Consider the following 24,963-nt stretch of genomic DNA (forward strand, 5'->3'; position numbering starts at 1 on the left):
TGTGAGGGAAGTAATATTGTTGTGGGCCAGGGTTCGGTGGCAATAAACGACCACTCGGGGGAGCAGTAGGGTCATCTCCAGCTAACACCCTGGAATTTAGGTCGTGACTCTCCGATAAGTCAGAAAGGTCACGGGTCCCTTAGCGGACCATGGTCGCCAACATTTCGATGGCGTGGTGTAGGGTTAATTGCCTAATTTCAATATACCTAAGTACCCATGTCGTCAAATTACCGCGGAAGTCACACACTTGACGGACTCTGTCGAACCGGGTCACTCTTGCGACCTCGGTCTGGTGTAACCGAGCGGAATTACCAGAGTCCATCAGTCCAATTGACAACTTACGGCACACGGCCTCCCTAATTCCCAATACGCACTGTGCTGGGTCAATGGTAGAAATGACAGGCAACAAAATGGAACATTTCACAATTGGGGGGTATATTTATAATGGGGGCAATAATTATTGCCCGATTCGAATCCCGATTCATATCAGTATCACGGGATCGAGTCGTATCCTGATTATAATCAGGAAGGGAGACACAGAGCAGAGTTACAACCAAATAAAATGCACTGTACAATGAAAAGAAAACATTTAAACAATTCTACCTAACAGACTGGCACCACACACACACACACGAAATGGACTCCATGGGTCTTTATTCGCCCCCTGAGCACAGAGGGAAGGTGAGCTGGGGGAGTGGAGCCTGGCCGGGTACCTTCCCACCTCGTGCGGTCACACCAGACTCCAACCACCATGGTGGGACTCGAACCCATGTCCCGAAATCCACGGGCCCATGTCCCTGGCTGCTGGACCACCACCACCACCATGAGGAGCCACCGTGAAGCACCGCAGACCACGACCAAGACCAAGCCACCACGACAGACCAAAAGCAAATAGGCCACGATGACTGCAGTACTCTGGTCCTGACAACCACTCTACTCTTTCTCTTCTGCGGCCACTCGCCTCCTGATTGGACGAGGGGTTGTCGGGTGATCAGTGGCCTCCCCTCATTGGTCAGGCCGAACACTCCATCTGGCTAAGGTGGAGTCGCCCTGAGGCGATGAGCTTCCTGATTGGACAAGGGGTGGAGTCGGAGCTGAGGCGATGAGCAAAGAACGAAGGAGATTTGTTTGTGATGTAAAAAAAACCTGACTATAAAAAGAAACCCGCAGCACACACATGTAATTCCCGTTAGACATAGGGGATGGGACCCTAACTATAACACGTACTTATCGAAATAACTGAACTGCGGGGACTGCTGACTGTCTGTGGGCAAGAGGCTTCCAAATCCGTGACAATATGGGCTATGTGGCCGTGGCCTCAGAGGCTGTTTTGAATCTGCAAAGTGATGCTAAAGTGAAAAATATAGACATTTCTGGCAAACTGGATGACTAATTGGTCCTTGGGCAAAGTGACGGGCAAAAACTGTCTTACTAAAATATGAAATTTAGTGTCTGTCTGTCTGTCTGAGTGTTTTTTGACAGGAATACATTTGGTGTTTACAAATCCAATCACAACCAAACTTGACAGGAGAACTCAGGGACACACGATGGAGGTTGGAGCGATTTAATTTCCCCCCACCTCCAAGGAGGGTAAGGGTTGCACCTTCCATGAACTCCATGTTGAGGTGTATAGTATGTTATCATGGCTTTCATGGGGCACACCTTTCAGATGTAAAAAATTATTATAACCACATACGTTTCAGTCACCTCTGTCCAACTTACAATTACATTTTTAAACAGTCACTATATGAAACTAAAATAAGTTTTGAGGAAACTCTATGTGATTGAAGGCATTGTCAAAGTGGACATCTCTCTGGCTGTTATCAGAGAACCACCTCACCGCCGTCGAGTCTGGCATTTCACTCAAGCCGACTGGCAGGGTCTCCGAGCAGCCATAAAACTCACAGACTGGTATGCTATCACTACTTTCTCAAACATCAACTCATCCTGGGAATTCTTTCAAAGAAACTTGCTCTCCCTCATGCACAGATTTATCCCCTCTCGTGTTCAGTTGTCTTACCCTTCCTTCCGCCCTTGGTTTACTGAAGCTTGTGGCGAGGCAGTTGTCCTGAAACAACTTGCCTTTGCCTCATGGAAAGCAAACCCAACTGAGGGCAATCTCAGTTCCTTCCGCAAAGCTCGGAACAAGTGTGTATCTACCCTCAGGAGAGCCAGAAAACAACATCTTTCTCATCTCAAGTCTGAACTCTCAAATCTCTCTCCCTCCTCAAAATCCTGGTGGCGTTTAATCAAATCTGTTTCTGGTGTATGTTCCCCCACCATCCCCTCCCTTACCTCAAATGGCCGCACTGCTGATTCCACATGTAATAAAGCTGAATGTCTAAACTCGGTGTTTGCAGCTAAATCTTGTGTCCTAAACCCATGACTATCTCTACCCACTTTACCCAGTCGCACCCAACTGTACCTGGACTCTGTATCCTTTTCTCCTGACAAGGTGGAGAGCTTGCTTTCAAACCTCGAGTCAAATTCTGCAACCGGTCCAGACGGCATCAGCCCACGTGTCCTCAAAGCCTGCTCTTCTGCTCTTGCTCACCCTCTCTCTGTTCTATTAACCCTCTCATTTGCCCAAGGTCATCTGCCATCTGCTTAGAAATCTGCTAACATCACTGCCCTGCATAAAAAAGGTGCAAAAACAGATCCCTGTAACTACAGACCAATCAGCCTTCTCCCAATCATCAGCAAGGTTATGGAATCCATCATCGCTTCAGACATGAAATCCTTCCTCTTCTCCAATGGCTTGATTTCCAATCATCAATTTGGTTTCAGACAAGGTCACTCTACCCTGGATATGCTGCTTCTGCTCTCCCATCAATGGATGGAGTTCCTCAATGCCAGACAGGAAATCCGAGCCGTATCCCTGGACATATCATGTGCTTTAGAAAAGTCTGGCACCCTGCACTACTCACCAAACTCTCTTCCCATGGTATTCAAGGCCATCTCCACTCATGGCTCACAGACTTCCTCTCCTGTCGCAGTCAACGTGTGGCCCTAAATGGAGTTCTTTCATCCCCTCTTCCTGTGCAGGCTGGAGTTACTCAAGGTAGCGTTCTGGGCCCTGTTCTTTTTCTGGTTTTCATCAATGACCTCTCGGACTCTCTGGAAAATCCTCTATTTCTCTTTGCCGACGACTCCACCCTCTGCCGTACCATCTGTCATCCCTCAGACCGGCAAGCAAAAGCTTCTTCGCTCACTGCAGATCTGGATAAAATCACAAACTGGTCCAACACGTGGAACATGTCTTTCAATCCAGACAAATCTCACGCTCTCACTATGTCTCTTCGAAAGGACCGTTTAGAAAACCCCCCCATCCACTTTCTCAACAATCCTCTGGAAGAAGTATTTTCTTTCAAGCTTCTGGGTCTCACTATCTGCCATGACCTTTCCTGGGAAAGTCACATTTCCAACCTCGCCTCAAAAGCCAGTCGCCGACTGGGAATCCTCCATCGTGCAAAGTCCTTCCTCGGCCCTCTTGAGCTCCTAACCACTTACAAAGCTTTTGTCCGTAGCCTGATGGAGTACTGCTCTCCCCTCTGGGCTGGTGCTCCTGCCTCCCACCTTTCTCGGATTCACACTGTCGAAACCAGGGCATTTAAGATCATCGGCATCTCCCGCAATGAAGCTGAGTCTTTGGGCCTCTCACTCAATCTCCGCAGGTTGGTCGGTGGTCTTTCTGTCTTCTACAGACTCCTCTCCAGCCTTGCCCCCCCCTGCTCTCTCTGCGATTTGTCCCCACCACATTTCCACAGGCGCTCAAGGTCCGCCAACAACCCCCTTCTGGTAAAACTACCAAAATCACGAATCACTGCTCATCTTCACTCTTTCATTCCTCTTTTTTTCCGCCTTTGGAATAAACTTCCTCACTCTATTCTTTCCCATTCTTCCCTTCAGGCTTTCAAAACAGCTGTTCACCACCACCTCTTATCTTCCCTCATCCACATCCTCGATCTTTTCTACCCCCGATAATCCACCCAAGCCCACTTCCTTCAATTCCCCTGCTTTCCTTCCTGAAAGTCCCTGTAATGTCCATCTTCTCTTCGCCATGTTCCCCGTCCCATCCCCATCCCTCTCCCTTCCACAGTTCACCTAATATGTCTGTTCCCCACTATTTTGTCCCTCCCACTCCCACCCCTCTTGTCTCATGCCCCCTTGCTGTGAGTTGTGTGTTTGCTCTTGTACGAGCCTCGACCAAGGTACACAAAAAAAAAAAAATTGTATGCTTATCGCATCTCCCTCAGATGAACGGATTGGAGTCGTATCGACTTGCTAGGCCTCTACTTAAGTGGCAACGATCTTTATCTAACAAAGCTGCTAAAATGCGTCTTAACGCATGAATGATGGAGGTTGAAGTGATTTATCTTGTTCTCCTCCCAAAGGGGTTGGGGGTCCTGCCTTTGGGGAAGTCCATGTTAAGGTGTATATCTGTGTTTAGATAGCAATTGGTGGTGTTTACGGGTGATGAAGGTTGAAGTCAAGTTTAATCAGAAATGTGTGTAATTTTTGAAAAGAAAGCAAATTCATATTTTGGTGGCATCATATCAAAGGGCAGAGGAGCTCCTTGTGAGCCAACGGCCATCCATATCTAGTGCCCAACTGTGTCTGCGGACGTCCTCCTGCAGTTGGGTTACTTCTTATTAGGAGGTTGGTGGCAGGATTTGCACTCCGGCCACCGTAAAACCCTTCATTCCGCAAAACGCAAAAACGCAAAAAAATCTGAAAACCCACTCCGTGGGAGTACCTCCTGTGCAGCTTCCCTTCGCAGGGCAGCTCACCGGATGACGGGATTGGGGCAAAGCCTTCGGGTCCCCCAATCTTTGATAAGAGGGAAACCACGGGGTAACATCCCTGGGTCAGATTGCGGGAGAGTGTGTCGGAGTGGTGCTGAGGTGTCGTCCACCAGACGGCGGTCTCCTTGGGTTAACCTGAGGCGGTCCCTTCGGGTGGGTGCCTGGAATGTCCTATCCCTAAGAGAGGATGATCACCTGTCTCTGTTATCATCTGAGCTCAAGCGTTTGGACATCGGGATTGCAGCTCTCTCTGAGGTTCGGAGACCGGATTGCGGCGAGATAATGGTGGGTGGCTACACCTACTATTGGTCTGGTCGCTCTGATGGTTACCATACTCAAGGAGTTGCTGTAGCTGTGTCCAATAAGCTGACCCCAATGATAATTGAGGTAACACCGGTCAACGAGCGTATTATGAGATTAAGGATTCGTCACTCCTTAGGTGTCATTTCCCTGGTCTCTGTTTATGCTCCGACTGAGGCGAGTGATCTCACCGTGAAGGATGCATTCTACGCCATGCTCGAGTCTGTGGTTGATCAGTGCCCCAGACGAGATACACTTCTAGTCTTGGGGGATTTCAATGCATCGACTGGAACTGATAGGGACGGTTATGAGGTGTGGGTTGGTCCCCATGGGTCAGGAACTATGAACCAGAATAGCACTAAGTTCCTTGACTTTGCAAGAAGTCATGGACTTAGGGTGGCTGGTTCATGGTTTCAGCGCCCACAAGCTCATCGCTGGACTTGGTATTCCAACGCTGGTGGTGCGGCAAAGGAGATTGACCATGTCCTCATTGACGGTCGTTGGAGGATGATCCAGAACTGCAGGGTCTACCGGAGTGCTCAGTTCCTCAATACTGACCACAGGCTTGTTGTAGCAACTCTAAAGCTGCACCTTAAATCCTGGAGAATGGTACCATCCCAGCCGAGGTTGGATGTTGCCAAGCTCAGGGATGAGAGAGTAGCTGAGGAGGTTGCGAACAGGCTGAGTGGACACTTGGGGGGTCTGGGTGCTTTGGGGGGTCCTGAAGAGTTGTGGAGCGCCTTCAAGACCACCGTCCTTGATGTTGCCGGTGGATGCCTTGGAGCTCACCGCAGGGCAAAGAAGAATTTAGTCTCTCAAGGGACACTGGATACCATTGACCAGAGTCGCAGGGCCAGGCTGAATGGCAGAGCTGAGCTGTTCAGGGAGCTGAGGCGTAAAACTGTACGTGCACTGAGGGTGGACAAGGAAGCCTATGTGCGAGGAATCTGTGAGGGGGTAGAGCATCACTTGTGGACAGGTGATTCTCGTCCCGCTTACAGGGGAATTCGCGCATTACGTTCATCCAAGCCCATTCCTCGGAGCACTACAGTTCGAGCAGAGAGTGGTAGGCTCTTGACAGAGGAGTCTGAAGTGAAGGCCCGCTGGGCCGGTTACTTTGAGCGGTTGTACCAGGCTGATCCCCCAACTGTCGAGTTGGACGTTAAGGGTGTTACAATCCCAGTTGCTGACCCTCGAATCAACTGTGGTCCACCTACACTTGTGGAAACACGGGCTGCGGTGAACCAGTTGAAACGGGGCAAAGCTCCAGGGATCTGTGGCATCCATGCCGAACTTCTCAAGGCTGGTGGAAATGCTGCACTCGTGTCGTTGCATGCAGTTTTGTGCTCTGCCTGGAACACAGGCATCATCCCAACTGACTGGAAGAGGGGCCTTGTTGTCCCTCTCTGGAAAGGGAAGGGTGATCGCCAAGACTGCAACAACTACCGAGGGGTGACGCTGCTCTCAGTGCCGGGCAAGGTCTTTGCTCGGATAATTCTCGATAGGGTTCGCCACCATCTGCTTGAGCACCAGCGTCCAGAGCAGTCAGGCTTTACACCAAAGAGGTCAACGATTGACCGTATCCTTGCACTCCGTGTCCTCACCGAACGCAGACGAGAGTTTCGGCAGGGGCTGCTTGCAGCCTATGTTGATCTCTGTAAAGCGTTCGATTCAGTGAATCGGGATGTCCTCTGGAGGATTCTTGGTCTTCGTGGGGTGCCACCAAAACTGATCGATCTGATGTCTGAACTCTACTCTGGTACTGAGAGTGCTGTGAAGTGTGGTGGTTCCATCTCTGACTTATTTCCAGTTGTTACTGGAGTTCGTCAGGGATGTGTACTTGCCCCCACACTTTTCAGCACTTGTATGGACTGGATTTTAGGGAGGATGTCGGAGAGATCAAGTTGCGGTGCGTCATTTGGGAATGTCAAGATCTCGGACCTTGACTTTGCAGATGATGCAGTCATCTTTGCGGAGACTTTAGCTATCCTTTTGGGGGCCCTCGAGGTGCTGAATGAGGAGTCGGAGCCATTGGGATTACGGGTTTCTTGGGTCAAAACTAAGATCCAGGCTTTCGGTGACATCTTGGATGCTGCTGTCCTGTCTGTGTCTGTTTGTGGTGAGGATGTTGAGGTCGTGGAGAGATTCACTTACCTTGGCAGTGATATTCATGTCTCTGCTGGCTGCGAGTCAGAGGTCAATAGACGTCTGGGTCGGGCCTGGGGAGTCATGGATTCACTGGATCATGGGGTGTGGCGCTGCCGGTACCTGTGCGGGAGGACGAAAGTCCGAGTCTTCAGGTCCTTGGTACTTCCAGTCTTGCTCTATGGGTGCGAGACTTGGACTCTGACCAAGGATCTGAGACGGAGACTTAATTCCTCTGGTACCAGGTCTCTTCGGAGAATCCTTGGCTATCGCTGGTCGGATTTTGTGTCCAACGAGCGGTTGCTGAGAGAGACTCGGATGAGATTTGTTACCTGCATAGTCCGTGAGCGTCAGTTGCGGCTGTATGGACATGTGGCTCGTTTTCCTGACTCTGATCCTGCTCACCAGATTCTCTCAGCGAGGGAGTCTCATGAGTGGAGGAGGCCAGTGAGTCGACCACGTGCCTCATGGTTGCAACAGGTTGACCATCATCTCAAGGAGATGGGGATGGGCCTGGCATCTGCCTGGGGGATGGCCAGACGGAGGCCCCTGGAGTACCGGCGGAAAGTGGACGCAGTGACGTGCTGTTCTGGCACATGCTCCCATACCTGACCTGGCATCCCCCTTCCACCTCGTTAGATCCCGATTTTTTTTTAATGTCCTGAACAAACTTTGGTACATCAAGGGTGATGAAGGTTGTGGTCAAGTTTCATGAGAATTGTGTGAAGTTTTGGAGAAGAAAGCAAATTCATATTTTTAGGGACAACCCCCTTACACCTCATTAGCCCAATTTTTTTAATGTCATGAACAAAATTTGGTACATCATGGGTGGTGAAAGTTGTGGTCAAATCTCATCAAAATTGTGGTTGTAGTTTCTGAGAAAAAAAAAATCTATTTTGGGGGTAATCACCCCCCCCCCCCGTCGGCCCCCCGAGACCACGATTTGTTTAATGGTGTGAACAAATTTTGGTACTTCAGTGTTGAAGGATGTGGTTAAGTTGCATTGAAATTGTGTGTGTGTAGTTTTGGAGAATAAAGCAAAAACATATTTTGGGGGGCAACCCCTCCTATAAACTCCCTCCATCGATCCCTTCAGACACAGAATTTTTGAATGCCATGAAGGAAACTTTGGTACATCATGGGTGATGAAGGTTGTTGTCAAGTTTCATCAAAATTATCTATGTAGTTTCTGAGAAGAAAGGAAATACCTATTTTGGAGTTAACCCCTGCAGACTATCTTGGGGTTCAATTTTTTTAATGCTATGTACCAATTTAGTACATACTGGGTGATGAAGGTTATGGTAAATTTTCTTCGAAATCGTTTCTGTAGTTTCAGGGAAGAAGTTGCAAGTATTTGTGGACGGACGGACAGACAACGCCCCATCCCATAAGCTCCCCACCTCCTGTATTCCTTGTTACAGGTCTGTTAAAGTCGCATAATATGGTCGGCTTCAATCTCACCAGACACTTAAAAACTGGCACTCACAAAATCAACAGATCAAACTACAAACACCATATCCCTGTGGAGGAGCATTTCCGGCACCAAGCCAAGAGCATTGATGAAAAGCAAGGAACTGAAAGTGAAGTTTTGTTTTGCAAGTTCATGACAGAATACAACTTGCCTCCAACTGTTGCTCATCATTGTTGCATCAAAATTCATCAAATTGGATGGTGAGATGGAAGATTTGGAGAAGCGTGCACTGCGATTGTTCCATCAAAATTCACACAAGATGTAGATCAAGAGGGGCTGAAAAACAAGTGGGAAAATTTTTACATGATGGACAATGGCACTGTCCAGTTTGAAGATAGTTATGGAAAACGAAGAGGACTGGATAAAAGTTGGGTTGACATCCTCAGTCAGAAAACTAGTTTTGGTAAGGAACGATTTCCTCTTCTGGCACAGACTATCCCTGTTCTCCTCTGCCTTCCTCACAGCAAGGTAGACAGTGTGGAGGAAATATTTATAATAATGTATTCTAAATTGTAATTGTGCTGGTGTTCTATAAATTTAAGTTTTATGCTACAAGTCAAATTGGCTGTCAAATGAGATTTCAGACTATGCTATAAGTGCCTCTTTACTTTTGGCCAACAGTCCTTTGCCCTAAATTTGATAAAATGTCTTGTGGAGCGGTGTGACCTGGGCTGATAACAGCAAACTTTTGCCTTGAAATGTACGTCGTGTGCTTCTCACCTAGAAGACACGTATGCAGTTAGGGTTAACAACGCCCTCCACTCTCCTATTAAAGTATAAATGCCTTGAAATGTAATCTTGTTATAGTGCAAGCACGTGAGGATGTATGGCATCTCAGTGGCTTGTACTCCTTGGGACTGACCAAGTACCAAGTAATAATAAAACTCTCTGATGTAATGTACTTAAAGCTGTGGAAAGTGAATTCATCGGGTTGGTTTAACGGTTAACTAAAAAGTAGGATAAATAAAATAGAATAATAATATTGCAACAAATGGGAGTTCTGTTTATTCATTGTGAGGATAAGTGTACGAGGGATACATTTAAAATCGAATTGGCTGGATGTTGTTAAGCCCTGCAAGTTAAATAAGATTCCACAATCAACCAGCAAGAATTCTACAACGATCACTACGAGGTTCAAGGTAAAAAAAAAATCCACATCAACTGTGAGAGGGTCTCCTTCATGGTGAGAAGGATCCACACAAAATGCAGGGGTGGATTCAACCCGACACACTCACTGCATTTCTGCAAATTAAACTGAACAGCGACTCTTGCTGCCATGACATGTTTGATACACCAGACAAGCTGGAGATTGCAAAGAAGTAGACCACTGATTACATTGAAGAATGTTTGTATTTCTTTAACTTTCGCCACTGTCAATCCAAAATATATATATATATATATATATATATATATATATATATATATATATATATATATATATATATATATATATATATATAAACAGAACTTTCAAAAACAAGCACTTTATCAAGATACTACAGAATACAAAACAACTGATATTTCAACATATTGCCTTGATCACAGTGATGAACAATGAATAAACGATCAGATGAAAGATCAAAGCCAATCAAAAGGGATATTTACCCTGCGTGTGCAAAGTGAAAAGTGGGGTTAAGCAATCGTGTCATATCTGTCTGTCAATCATATCAGTCCTTGATGGAGGAATAACTTTTTTTAAACGAATGTTAGATTGTGAACACGGATAGGAACATGAATCGGAAGATAACACTTTCGTTTTTACATAGTTTATGGTGAATCCGCCACAATTACACATGTGCCGAGAGGAGTGAGATCATATTTTTACTCTGTCTGGTTGGCAACCAAACAAAATTTAAAATAAATCCAAACAAGAAAAAATGTTTTAAAAGACGTCATCATGGACACGTACGACAGGCACGAATAAATAATGTAATGTGTTCGATAAGATGGTGCAATAGCCACTGGGAAGATAGCGGTAAAAACCGGAATTTATTTTATTTATACGACTGTAAACCTTGGTAAACATTTGCTAAAATTGAATTATATACTTGAAGATTGTATAAAACAAATCGCCTTATAAAAATTCTAAAAACCATGCAATATGTAGATATACTGTATATCGCATTTTGGGACCATGGGAATAGCTTCTGTGCTGCTGCCCTCCACAGGGCAGCTCACAGGATGATGGGATTGGGGCAAAGCCTTCAGGACCCCATTTTCTTGATGATAGGAGGAAAAGCATTGGGTAAACCTCTAGGGTCAGATTGCAGTGGTGTGTGGCAGAGTTGGCACTAAGGTGTCGCCCACCAGACAGCAGTCTCCTAGGGTTAACCTGAAGTGGTTCCCTTCGGGTGGGTGACTGGAATGTCCAATCTATAAGAGAGGATGATCCCTTCTCTCTGTTGTAATCTGAGCTCAATCATTTGAACATAGGTATTGCAGCACTGAGATTTGGACACCGGATAATGGCGAGATCATGGCGGGTGGATACACCTACTATTGTTCTGGTCACTCTGATGGTTACATTGCCCAAGGAGTTGCTGTAGCTGTGTCCAATAAGCTGACTTCAATGATAATTGTGGTAACAGCGGTCATCGAGTACATTATGAGAAGACTTGATGAGATATCACCTTCAGAGTATGAGACTTTATGAGATAGGAGACATTATGAGACATTATGAGATTCATCACTCCTTGGGTGTCATTTCCCTGGCCTCTGTATTTGCTCCGACTGAGGTGAGTGATCTCACCATGAAAGATGCTTTCTATGCTGCACTCGAGTCTGTGTTTTATCAGTGGCCAAAACGAGATACTCTTCCAGTCTTGAGGGATATCAATGCATCAAAGGGAACTGATGGGGATGTTTATGAGACACGTTTTGGTCCGCATCAGTCTGGTACTGAGAACTAGAATATAACTAAGTTCCTTGGCTTTGCAAGAAGTCGTGGACATTGGTTGTCTGGTTGATGGTTTCAGTGGCCACAAGCTCATCGCTGGACTTGGTATTCCAACGCTGGTGGTGTGGCAAAGGAGAATGACCAAGTGCTCATTGATGGTCACTGGAGGATGATCCAGAACTACGGGTTCGACCAGAATGCTCAATTCCTAAATACTGACCACAAGCTTGTTGTAGCTACTCTGAAGTTGCAGCTTAAATCCAAGAGAATGGTACCATCCCAGCCTCAGCTGGATGCTGGCAAGCTCAAGAATGAGCGGGTAGTTGAGGAGTTTGCAAGCATGCTAAGTGGGAATTTGGGGGTTCGAGGTGCTTTGGGGAATCCTGAAGAGTTGTGGAGTGCCTTCAAGCCAACCATCCTTGATGTTGCTGTTGGATGTCTTGGAACTCACCGAAGGGCGAATAAGAATTTTGTCTCTCAAGAGACACTGGGTACCATTGACCAGAGTTGCAGGGCCAAGCCTAATGGCAGAGCTGACCTGTTCTGGGAGCTGAGGCATAAATCTGTACTTGTACTAAGAGTGGACAAGGAAGCCAATGTGTGAGGAATCTGTGAGGGAGTACAGTATCACCTGTGGTCAAGTGATTCTCTCATCCTGCTTACAGGGGAATTGGTATATTGCATTCCTCCAAGCACATCCCTCGTTGTTCTGCATTTAGAGTTTAGGTTGGTGGGCTCTTGAGAGAGGAGCCCAAATTGTTGGCCCACCGGGCCAATTACTTTGAGTGGCTGTACCAGGCTGATCCAGCAGCTGTCGAGTTTGATGTCAGGGTGTTACTATCCCTATTCCTGTCCCTCCAATCAAATGTGTCAACCTTCTTTTGCGGAAACACAGGCTGTGGTGAACCAGTTGAAATGGGGTAAAGCTCCTGGGATCTGTGTCATCCATGCTGAACCTCTCAAGGCTGGTGGAATTGCTGTACTTGTGTCATTGCATGCAGTTCTATGCTCTACCTAGAACAATGGCATCATCCCAACTTTCAGGAACATTGGCCTTGTTGTTCCTCTCTGGAAAAGAAAGGGTGATCACCAGTATTGGAACAACTACTGAGGGGTGCCACTGGTCTCAGTGCCAGGCAAGCTCTTTGCTCGGATAATTATTGATAGGGTTCACCACCTTCTGCTTGAGCAGCAGCATCCAGAGTCATGAGACTTCACACCAAAGAGGTCAATGATTGACCGTATCCTTGTTTTTCGGGTGCTCACCAAAGCAGCCGAGAGTTTCGGCAGGGTCTGCTTGCAGCCTATATTGATCTCTGCAAAGCATTCCATTCATTGAATCAGAATGCCCTTTGGAGGATTCTTGGTCTTCGTGGGGTGCATCCAAAACTGATCAATCTGATGTCTCAACGATACTCTGGGACTGAGAGTGCTGTGAGATGTGGTGATACAATCTCTAACTTATTTCCAGTTGTTACTAAGTGCATCAGCTATGTGTACTGGCCCCCACACTTTCCTGCGCTTGTATGGACTGGATTCTGTGGAGGACGTCTGAGAAATCAAGATGTGGTGCATCACTTGGGAATGTGAAGATCACTGACCTTGATTTCGCATATGAGGCAGTCATCTTTGCGTAGACTTTGTGTATTATTTTGGGGGACCATCGCCGTGATGAGGGCTGAGTTGGAGCCAATGGGATTATGGGATTTCTGGGTCAAATCTAAGATCCAGGCTTTCAATGACATCTTGGATGCTGCTATCTTGTCTGAACCTGCTTGTGGTGAGGATGTTGAGGTCACAGAGAGATTAACTTACCTGGGCAGTGACATTCATGTCTCTGCTGGCTGTAAGCCAGAGCTCAATCGACCTCTAGGTCGGCCTGGGGAGTCTTGGATTCACTTGAACATGGGGTGTTGGGGTGTGGCACAGCCTGTACCTGTGCAGTATGACAAAAATCCGAGTATTCAGGACCTTGTTGCTTCCATTCTTTCTCTATGGATGTGAGACTTGGACTCTGACCAGGGATCTGAAATGGAGACTTAATTCCTTTGGTACCAGGTCTCTTCAGATAATCCTTGGCTAGTGCTGTTCAGATTGTGTCCAACGAGCGGTTGCTGAAAGAGACTCGAATGATATTTTTTACCTGCATTGTCTGTGGGCTTCACCTGCGGCTGTATGAACATGTGGCTCATTTTCAAGACCCTGATCCTTCTCACCAGATTCTCTCAGTGAGGGTGCTTCACGAGTGGAGGAGGTCAATGGGACGGCCACATGTCTTGTGCTTGCAGCAGGTTGGTCAGCATCTCAAGAAGATGGGGGTGGGGACGGGCCAGCATCTGCCTGAGAGATGGCCAGATAGAGGCTCCTGGAGTACCAGCAGAATGTGGACACAGCAACGTTGTGCTCCGGCACATGCTCCTATAACTGACCAATGTTATTAAGTCGTTTTAAGACTTGTTTCCATTGATTTCGTGATGGTTTAGATATGTATCGCTTTTGCAATGGTGCTGGACATCTTCACCTCGACCACGATCCTGGCCTGGTTTGCTTGAGTCCACATTTACATTCGATTTATTTTCCTTATAAAATGAGTGATGTTTTCTTTATTTTTAAAATGTGGGTTGTATACACCATCTCAGAGGCAAAGTAGCTTATTCACGTTGCAATCGCCAGCATGGCTTCAGCAGTTGTTGAGGAAGGTTGGGCTACATTTTTACATTGATTTGTTGGGCGACCAAGAAGAAATAAAAATTGGCAATTTAGCGATGTATTTTGGCATCATTTTAAGTCTTTGTGGCTCAGAAAACGCTCGAGAATAAAAGGCATGACTTTTAAATGCTGATGACCTCACTCTTTAGGAGTTTATGCGCATATCATTGTGTACACATTTGAATGTGTAGACCATTTTTATCAGTATCATCCCTCCATATGGAGTACTACCATACTCCATTATATGTGGGAAAACTATGCGCCCGACCTTTAATCTAACCCAGGTCACATATTTTTCTCACAAATCTATATTACGTCTGTTTGCCTGTTCATTTATACAATAATTGTATTACTCTGCCACCCTCTGGTGAAATAACACAAACATGGAACATCCCCACGGGGGAAAACCCTCTTGTGGACAGTCCATCACTGCTCCTATGGTTGGGAGTTCGTGCCCGAAAGCAGTGGCGTTTCTATACGTGGGAGAATTGCATGCTCAGCCGGTGGGTCACCCAGATAGCTCAGATGGCAGAGCACTGAGCACTTATAAGGTTCAGAAAGATGGCCTGGGTTTGATTCCTGGTCTGTGCGCATAGTTTTCCCACACATACTGTACATAATTATGTATGTTTGCCTGTTCATATATTTCTGTACATGTAGCCTATACACATGTAGTACAAAAAACACCTGTGTCTCAAATGTTCCTCACTGAACTTTTCTCCAGTTGAAGTCCTCAGCATCATCCTGTTTTGGCCCTTCAACCTCGATACAGTATTCAAAGGTGGGCCAGCAGAGATGCATATGGACACATATATACCACTATCTCCAGTCAGCGAGAACACAAACAAAAACACCAAAAAAAAACCAACTACCATTCTGAGAATCCACTGCACTGAAAATATATGCCGGAGCAACCAAACAACCAACCAGGCATGCAACATGTACTACTAACAGCAGCAACACACACACATACGTGCGCACGCATGCACACACGCACCCACGCACGCTCCCAACCAGCCTTACAACACACATCACTCAAAACAACAACCATAGACACAAACATGCATATCTTGATACATCTTTCACACTCCCTCACCAACTATTTTGGGGCTGAAAGAGCAACCAACCAATCAACTTCAATCTACAGCATTCGACCTGCCCCCAGGAACGTCTCCCGAATCCAAAGTGAGCCTTTCAATGCAACCTGACCCACTCTCTCAAACATCATCTTCCTTGCCGTCCCACACACTCCAACCACTGTATATACATACATAAATGATTAGTTATATATGCGGTTGGGATGATCATTATTAATATGGACCATAAAAAGCACAGCCAACCAGCAAAACAACTAAACTCTACTCTACCAATTTAGAAACAAACAGGAAAGAGCAGAATCAGACTCAAACAACATTTCACTTGAAGCCCTCAACCTTCTTCAAGCATCTAGAGACCTAGCTTCAACACACTAACGTTTTCATGGCATAATCACAATGAGCTGTTCCATATCCCATCACGTGCAAAAGCATGCAGTGGAAACCCTGACTCATTTCAGTGTAAAAACACTGAAAATTTTTCATTTCAGTATTTTTACACTGTAATGAGGTAGGATTTCATGGCCATGACATGATGGACAGCACAGTCACCTTTTAATGAGACCCTTTCACAGACATGACATTCACACACCTTAACTGAAGCCACCAGCAATTCCTCCGACAAATTAATTTTGTACGCAGGCATTTCACTCCACCAAGCCAAGACAGGTGAGGAGTGGAGGTGGGGTTAGCAAAGAGAATGATATGTGATGCTTAATGACCGATCATGAAAAAAAAGTCAGAACAGCTGGACTCAAAACGACACAATAGATTTTGTAATGTTAACCACTGAAACATCTGCAAAAACTTTGACATTCAAGTTCCAGAAAATTTGTGGGGAAATGAACCAAAAGCAATGACTGAAACCATTGAAGTACCGCTCACCTTGGACCTCATGAACCCATCGAGCGTGAACATCGAAAACAAAGCATTACAATGAGATATCACACTTAGGCAAAAAAAAAAAATAAAAGAGAAGAAGGCAATGCTAATTGAGGTGTTGATAACAGTGATTTTGGACTAATGATGCAGAAATCAAGAAAATTAACAAATACCAAGTAAAGACCTCAAGCATGAAGTGAAAAGATCCTGGAAGCTGAAGATCACCAACGTTGAATCAGTGATGATCAAGAACCTCATAGAGATATTAAAAAACATCCCTGGGAATATTATTACAAACAAAACACAGTTGGAAGCCGGCTCAGTAACGATCCTGGCCTTCGCACAAAACTTTCAGAACAGAAAACTTCACAACTTGGTCCATGAATCGTGACCCCTTACCGTGATGAAAGTGGATACTTTGAGCCCGCCCGGGAAGGACTCCATTCCATATTCTGACACACCATATGAAGACACACACACACACACACACACACGCACAACGCTGGATACTGAGACCTGGGAGGGATCCGTTCCACCTTCTGAAACCCGCATATGGAGATAAAACCAACAATGCACACACACACACACACACACACACACACACACACACACACACACACACACACACACACACACACACACACACACACACACTTATTTGTATGGATGTCTCAATCAAATTAAATGCTTAAAGTCGTGCCCCATTCATCTGCTCCTCATCGGTTAATTTTTCTGGCCCAAAATCGATCTACTAACCCTTTGCTGAATCCTTTATCTGGAAGCTTTGTCCTTCCTCAGATGTTCTGAAAACACCACGTAATTTTCAAGATGAGACCTCACTGCATTCCTATACAGTGTTAACACTACCTATTTTGATTTGTAATTTATCCTCCAGTAAAAGGTTCAAATGAATCTAATTTACACATCTAAATATGGGATGGAACATTTCTCAATCATTTAAAAGAGGTGGGTCTATTGTACATTGTATCTGTAAGATTTTATATTATAAATGTATCTGAAGGTTATTCTATGAAGTACCTCTGGTGTGTGGAAGAGCTCCAACAGTCGTGCAATGGCCACTGCATGTGAAGAGCCAGATACAGTTACAACAGCTTGATAGAAACACGGATCCTCATCCTCCGATATCGCCTCAATGTAATTCAGAGACTTTTCCATTGACTTCGGCATTCGGAAACAATTGTCATGGATGATGTAACCAAGTGTGAAGTTAGAAAATAAATTATTATTAATATTTATCTCATTTATAGCAAAGATCATGGCCATGACGTTTTGCAATCCACCTTGATCAAACCTAAAAGACAAGCCAAATATAATGATACTCTTTTCATTGCACTATTAGGCCTGGCAGGATGGTCAAGTGGTCTGCATACTTGACTCCAACCTGTTTTGCCTGAGTTGTCATCCCCAACCAGCTATAAACTGTCATCCTGGTGTTTCACAGACAGAGTGATTCATCGATATGTGTGTGCTGTCCCATGGATGGACGTTAAACTGTCATCCATCTGTCAACTTTAGTTGATAAAGATCAGTGTTGAAAAGACGTTAGAAAGATAAAGATAAAGGTGTTGATAAAGATAAATGTTGATATCAACATTAGTTGATAAAGACGGTGTCCTCAGCGAAGAGTCGTGGTGCTATGGCCGGCACCATGGCCAAATTCCAAATTCCTGCCCCAACCAGCAGAAGGCATTGCCTTCGCGACACAGCCATGCCCTCAGTCAATGATGCTACCTCACAGCCTTGTGCTGCATGCAAATTAAGAAGTGTCCTCTTAAACCTAAAAAAAGCTTTAAACAATTTTTTGTTTCATCGTCATCTGCATTGATCCAGCTCTACATTGTTATTGTTGCAGGAACTAGTACGTGCCCATAAAAAATAATAATAATAACAATAATAAATAATTAAATAAACCACACAGGCCGTTTCTTCACTAATGTGCCCATACGTGCGTGACCCGGAAGTTCGATATTATTCGCAGTTACGATTATTCGCAATTTCTTTTTAATACCCAATTATTCAATTAGCGCCAACGTATTTTACCTTTTCGCAATGTCGTGGGAAGGAAAAACAAAAAGAGAAGAGAAGAGAGAGAAAAAATTTACTTCCTGGTTCGGAGCATACCAGCACTCTGATGTTCCCGAAATTTATACACCGTCTAATATGAAAACGATCATAACTTGGGCCATTGTGTTTATCTATAAATGCACATAAGAAATCGAGAAATTATTAGAATACAATAAATCATCACTCTCCGAAAAAGCCTGTACGTTGTAACCCGTAATGGGGAACGTGGCTGTGCTTCCCTTCCCCATCGGCCACGCCCATGCAACAACGTGTTTTGCCATTGGTTGGTAAATAAATGGCCATAACTTGGGAAGCACTTGTCTGATTAATATCAAACCATGAAAAGGCACATCCTCAGGTCCCCAGCAATATACCTGGCAAGTTTCAATCAGATCGGACCAGAGGTTGTCGAGAAACAGCGGTCACACACACACACACACACACACACACACACACACACACACACACACACACACACACACACACACACACACACACACACATTGCTGGAATTATAGATAGATGGTTAAAATATTTTGCATTAAACCAAAAATAAATGTTGTTGCTGTGCATCATAGTGCGATGATAAGGCAACATGAGGCATGAAAGTTGAAATGGTTTTACAAACAAGAAACACATCAGAATGCAAGAAACAGTCTTTGGTTATTTTGAAATTAATACGTCAGTTAGAATGAGAAAGCAAAAATGTTTTTGAACTAAATCATTAACATATCTGCAAAAGATTCAGATTGCAACACACTCACTCGCCAGATTTGGTGATGGGAGTCCGCCAGAGATTACCTCCCAATACAGTATGTTGAGCGGAGGTTTTCTGTTGCAGAAAGCGGACGTGCACACACGTCGATGCTGTTGTGAGATTCGGAAAAGATTAACGAATTTGGCTGAGCAGTGGGTTTTGAAGAGCACTTTCGGTTTTAAGGGGAATTTGGTGATGCTGGAGGACAATTCCAAGGCTCAAAATCCACAGCGATAATCCTTTTTAACAAAAGTTGAATGAACCACAATGGGGATGGGGAACACACAATAAATCAATGCAATGAAGAGATTGGGCCAAAACCAGATTCGCAAGTTGCACATAAAATACAAGATAAAGGAATACTGGCATCTCTTCGTCTACATTACCATGCGCATCATTATTCACGAACACAAATAATAGTACAAAAATTGTCGTAATGTGGAAAAGGAGTTTTCCTTGAGGAGCCTGTGAGGCGTTGATGGACATGCAACATGGGCCTCGTACCTTGTGCTGCTGCTTGAATGGCTCATGCTGTGATGCGCTCGAGTTGAGCTGACTGCAGGACTCAGCACAGCACTGACCTCATCCTTGTCATATCTTGGCACTCAGACTGGCTTCACCTCGTTTCTGCTGCAGACTCTGCATGACTCGACTATGGCGCTGACCATCTCTTGAATGACTCACCAAATGCAAGGCTTGGACACTAACTTGACTCTTGATTTCCCCCTTGACTGGCATAGCATCGACTAATTCTGTAGCACTAACAAACTCCCTTTTTGTCTGTCTCTCCACAGCTGCCTTATATAGAAACTGCCACATACCCCCTATTGTGATGCTTCCCACTCCAACTCCCCCACCACACGAGGGTCCCACACAGTCTCCAATGACGTCAAAGTCGGACACATGTACATGCCTTGTCAATGGAGCCAAGTCCCAAGTTGCACATGTGGAGATGCCATGTTGAAGAAATTCGTGAGGCTCGCACACATGCAACAGCAACTTTGACGTGGTTGTGTGGGGCTTGCGCGTGCAGGACAGCAATTTTGACTCAGTCACATGAGGAGATGAGAAATTCCAATCGAAAATGATTAAGAATGTTCGTTACAGAGGGAAACAAGGAGGAGAGGACATTGGGGCCATGCTCTTTGCAGAGCATTGGTGCTGCTTAAGCAGGCTTCTTGGATATTGGGTACAACCCTGGACGGGTCACCACTCTGTTACAGTATACCAGCAAGCTTGCACTCATTTTGCCAACCTCGGAAGGATGACAGGCCGAGTTAACCCCACCTGGTATTAATTCAACAGCTGAGCGGGATTTAAACTCAGGAACCCAGGGTCCCAAGCCCACCACCTTAACTCTTACACCAACACCAGGGATACAGAGGGAAACAAGGGAGAAAAAAAATTCACAGTGGCTGGAGTAACAAGGAGTTTCCTATACACCCATTACTATTCGTTTCTTACTGTGGTTACAAAACATATATTCTCACATTCATTATGGAATAACAAATTACTAATTAACCCCTACTTCATGTTCATAACACTGCTCCAATTCTTCCCTTCAGACGTGTCTCACCAGACACTGCGGCAGGACAGATGGAAATGGCTACCCTAAATGAAATGATATTTCTACCCCCATTTAGCCTCTAAAACATTCAAAGTGTGGTGAACGCGGTCATGTCCGAATTAAGTCTGGCAGGATCCATCCCTTTGTGCATGCTTAACATTGTTATGGAATTTAAAATGTAGCAAAAAATAAATGGGGCCTCTGTTTACAATCACACAGCAAACAATAATGTCTATATTAAAAGTTCAGATTTCCTGGAGGAAGGCACACTTGTTCATGTAGCATTAGTTAATGATGACAACAATAATGGTCCTTGGAGCACAAAACAAGTCATTTGTCACAGGCAGTAAATAAAAACAATGACGGAGCCATGGGGCAACAATAAATGTCGGAGACAGAAGACGTTTCCTTTTGAGGAGATTGGCAGTATGCTCTTCTTATAGTAAGTTTGTCCAGAACAATGTCCCTTTCAACTCGGGTATGATTTTCATTTTTTTTGACTTCCGGACAGGCAGATAGATAATATGTCATCTTACTCCTGTCTGCACTTGCGCACTTGGGACAAGCACTCCTACAATTTGCAAAATTCAAAGTCAACGTACTGATAAACTGCAGGATTGTGTTCTAATTCATGTTGCAAACCATGTTCTAAGTATTCAAAATATAGGATTCAACGGAAATTAAGCAGAAACTCGATCACAGAATGACGTCTGTAGCCAGGGCCATGAACAAATTCCAAATTGCTGCCTTAACCAAATTGCAAATCCATGGGCATCTCCACTTATGGCTCGCAGACTTCCTCTCCTGTCTCAGCCATCTTGTTGCTCTTAATGGAGTTCTCTCATCCCTTCTTCCTGTCCAGGCTGGAGTTCCTCAAGGCAGCGTTCTGGGCCCTGTTCTTTTTTTGGTTTTCATCAATGATCTCTCTGAATCTGTGGAAAATCCTCTTTATCTCTTTGCTGATGACTCCACCCTCTGCCATATCATCTGTCATCCCTTAGACCAACAAGCAGCAGCCTCTTCTCTTTCTGCAGTTCTGCATAAAATCACAAGCTGGTCGAACATGTGGAACATGTCTCAATCCTGACAAATCTCACACTCTCACGATGTCTCTCAGAAAGAACAGTCTGGAACCCCCACACCCTGTCACCCCATTTACTTTCTCAAGAATCCCCTTGAAGAAGTCCTTTCATTCAAGCTTCTGGGTCTCACTATCTGCCATGATCTTTCCTGCGAAAGCCACATTTCCAAGCTGGCCTTCAAAGCCAGTCACCATCTGGGCATCCTCCATCATGCAAATTTCTTCCTTGGGACACCTGAGATTCTGACCACATACAAAGCTTTTGTCTGCAGCATAAGAAAGTACTGCTCTCCTCTCTGGGCTGGTGCTCCCACCTCTCTCCTTTCTCGGCTTCATGCTGTGGTAACCAAGCCATTTAGGATCATTGGTATCTCCTGCGATGAGGCTGATTCTTTGTGTCTCTCACTCTCTCACCGCAGGCAGGTCGGTGGTCTATCTATGTTCGACTGTCTCCTCTCTGGCCTCATCCCCCCTGCTCTGTCTGATATCTGTCCTGCCCATATTTCCACATGGTGCTCAAGCTCCACCAGCAACCCCCTTCTGGAAAAGCTTACAAAATCACCAATCACTGCTCACCTTCACGCTTTCATTCCTCTCTTTTTTCTCACCTTTGGAACAAACTCCCACACTCTCTTCCATCCCACTCTTCCCTCCAGGTTTTCAAAACAGCTGTTCACCACCACCTCTGATCTTTCCCCATTCAAAACCAAAATCATAATCTTTTCCACTCCTGTTAATCCACCTATTTCAAATTCCCTGCTTTCCTTTACTGAAAGTCCCTGTTGTGTCCATCTTGTTTACCCAGTGTAACCCAGCCAATCCTTCTCCCTTCCAGAGATATATTACTGTCTCTGTTCCCCACTGTTTTTCCTTCCTCTCCCGTCCCTCTTATCTCCTGCTGCCCTTGTTATACACTCTGTGTGTTTCCTCTCATATGAGCCTCGATATTGGATACAAAATAAAATAAAAACAGTAGTTGAACGTCAGGCCTGGCCAGCCGGTTCATGAAGACTCAGCGAAAGCTTCCCCCGGTCGATCACACAAGGAAGGTAGGATAACAGTGGCCATTAAAGAAGAAAAAAAATGTAATTACAGAAAAACAATGAAAAGTGTTCACTCGCATAGATTTGCAAAAAAAACCCCCCCAAAAAACAAAAAAAAATAGCTGTAGAAAGTTTCTGCCTCTGTATTACAGAGAGAATAAAAAAAGACAATTGCGGATCAAACGGAAACCGATTGATTTCATAATGACCACAAAATAAAACTGCAATGTATCTAAGCTGAACACAAAGCAAGAAGAACAGACTGATTGGAGAACAACAATCAAACTGGAAATATATTCACAGAATATATAAAAGAATGATGAGGTGAGTAATCTTCATACAAATGAGATAGTTCAGTCAAATCGACTGTAAAAGTTGCAAAACCTTTTGTTTCTGAATGTTAAAATCAAATACTGTATACAGGCCTCCAACATGGCCTTACATTTTATGTCATATTTCCTTTAAGAATGCAGAAATGTTCCCTATTTTGTATTCTCATTGAAGTGGATTATTCATAAGACCAGCCAGAATGCTTGAAATAAACAAAAGGAAAAGCTTACTGTAAGCAAGGAATGACTTCAGGAGGTTCTCTGTAGGAATGCTCAGGTGTTGCCATAGTTCTGTGAATTGGAAAAAGTCCACCAAGCATGATATCTCCATGTTGTGCGATTCCATATCGTTCAACACGAGTCCGAGGCATACAGGTCCTTCCCCTCACAGATGGTAAGAACAGAAACAGCACAAATGTTAAACTGTGCACAACATATATCACGTGTGCAAGTATATACATCGTGGGTAAACGAACACAGCTGCTCTTTGCACGAAGTAAAGCTTACAACTATTTATGAAGCAAGTGAGTGAAACACTCACTCAATTGTAATCCACTGCTCTGCTTTCCATATAATTTTAAAGGTAATTTAATTCCCAATTCGATAGTCAAACAACGTTTTCATTAAAAAATGTAAAATATCAACTGAAATACGAGATCCCAGAAGTACCAATTCATAAACTAAATTTACATTTCCCTGTTTGTTAATTACATCAATCATGTTTAATATTATTACATTTTTGTCTTTTCGATCTGTCATTAACTGTTATTTAGCTTTGAATGGTTCAGTGATATGAAAATAAATATCATTGTCAGTGGAGTTGTGAACATTCAGCGAGGATTTGATGTACGGTATGAAAAATTTTCCACATGTGCTTCTTCTTGTGATCATGCCAGCTGTTCTGTCACTGACATTGTGATACAGTGTGTGTGTGTGTGTGTGTGTGTGTGTGTGTGTGTGTGTGTGTGTGTGTGTGTGTGTGTGTGTGTGTGTGTGTGTGTGTGTGTGTGTGTGTGTGTGTGTAATTCCTCCTGCTCCTGTTCAGAGCATGAATCCTATACAAACTGTTATACTCGCTTTCTAGAAAAATCCTTCATGTATCTTCAATCTCTTTTAACTGTACAATTGTTGAGTTCGTTTCACTCAACAAATAATGTATATATATATATATATATATATATATATATATATATATATATATATATATATATATATATATATATATATATATATATATATATTGTCGCGATCCCGAGTGTTTAATATCTTACAGCACGGAATACTGACGTTAATGTCCGAGCTTCAAGCAGTCCACGTGTGGAGAGAGAACAACACAACACTTTCCCCTGAGTTTCAGATCGACCTCTAGGGGTAGGCATGATATTTTCTTGGCTCGATCTCCAAAATGGCTGGTAAAAGAATGGATTACACAGCACACAATATGCCAGAACTCTTGGCAACAATAAAGTTCCAAAAACAAATCGATAACTCACAGCTCCGCTCGACGATAGCCGGGAATAAGGGTCAAACTCGTCCCGATTTTACTTGATCCTTTAGTCGGAGCTATCAACGATCAGCGCAACTGGGCTGTCGAGAGTCTTTTCAAAAAACCACTTGAAAATCGCATTCAAACAGGCGATTCGGAGCGCGCGGTACATTTTCCACTCGCGATCTTAGAGCCACGTCTGCTCCTAACAATGGCGCCCGCAGCTCTCCTAGGTCCACCCACCACGTGCCGACTCCAACCAATCCCAGCGAGGCTGAAAAAGGTCACGTGACGTTGTGGGCGGGACACTAAA

The 24,963-nt window shown here is 44.6% G+C and overlaps 1 protein-coding gene across 2 annotated transcripts in view; it reads right to left on the reverse strand.

Annotated features, from left to right (window-relative positions):
* Nucleotides 1-23,667, reverse strand: part of LOC147035714 (extracellular calcium-sensing receptor-like) — a 71,513-nt gene extending 47,846 nt beyond the window's left edge. For both annotated transcript variants that reach the window (XM_085898287.1, XM_085898207.1), the window contains exons 1-2: nucleotides 23,396-23,667; nucleotides 17,341-17,614 (exon numbers count right to left, since the gene is read on the reverse strand). In XM_085898287.1, the coding sequence (XP_085754413.1) occupies nucleotides 17,341-17,614; nucleotides 23,396-23,625 (504 nt within the window). In that variant the 5' untranslated portion in view covers nucleotides 23,626-23,667. The remainder of the gene's footprint in view (nucleotides 1-17,340; nucleotides 17,615-23,395) is intronic.
* Between the last annotated feature and the right edge of the window lie 1,296 nt (nucleotides 23,668-24,963).

This window comes from Eptatretus burgeri, chromosome 1 (assembly GCF_056783735.1).
Source record: "Eptatretus burgeri isolate ZD-2024b chromosome 1, Ebu_testis_v1, whole genome shotgun sequence".
Classification (NCBI taxonomy): domain Eukaryota; kingdom Metazoa; phylum Chordata; class Myxini; order Myxiniformes; family Myxinidae; genus Eptatretus; species Eptatretus burgeri.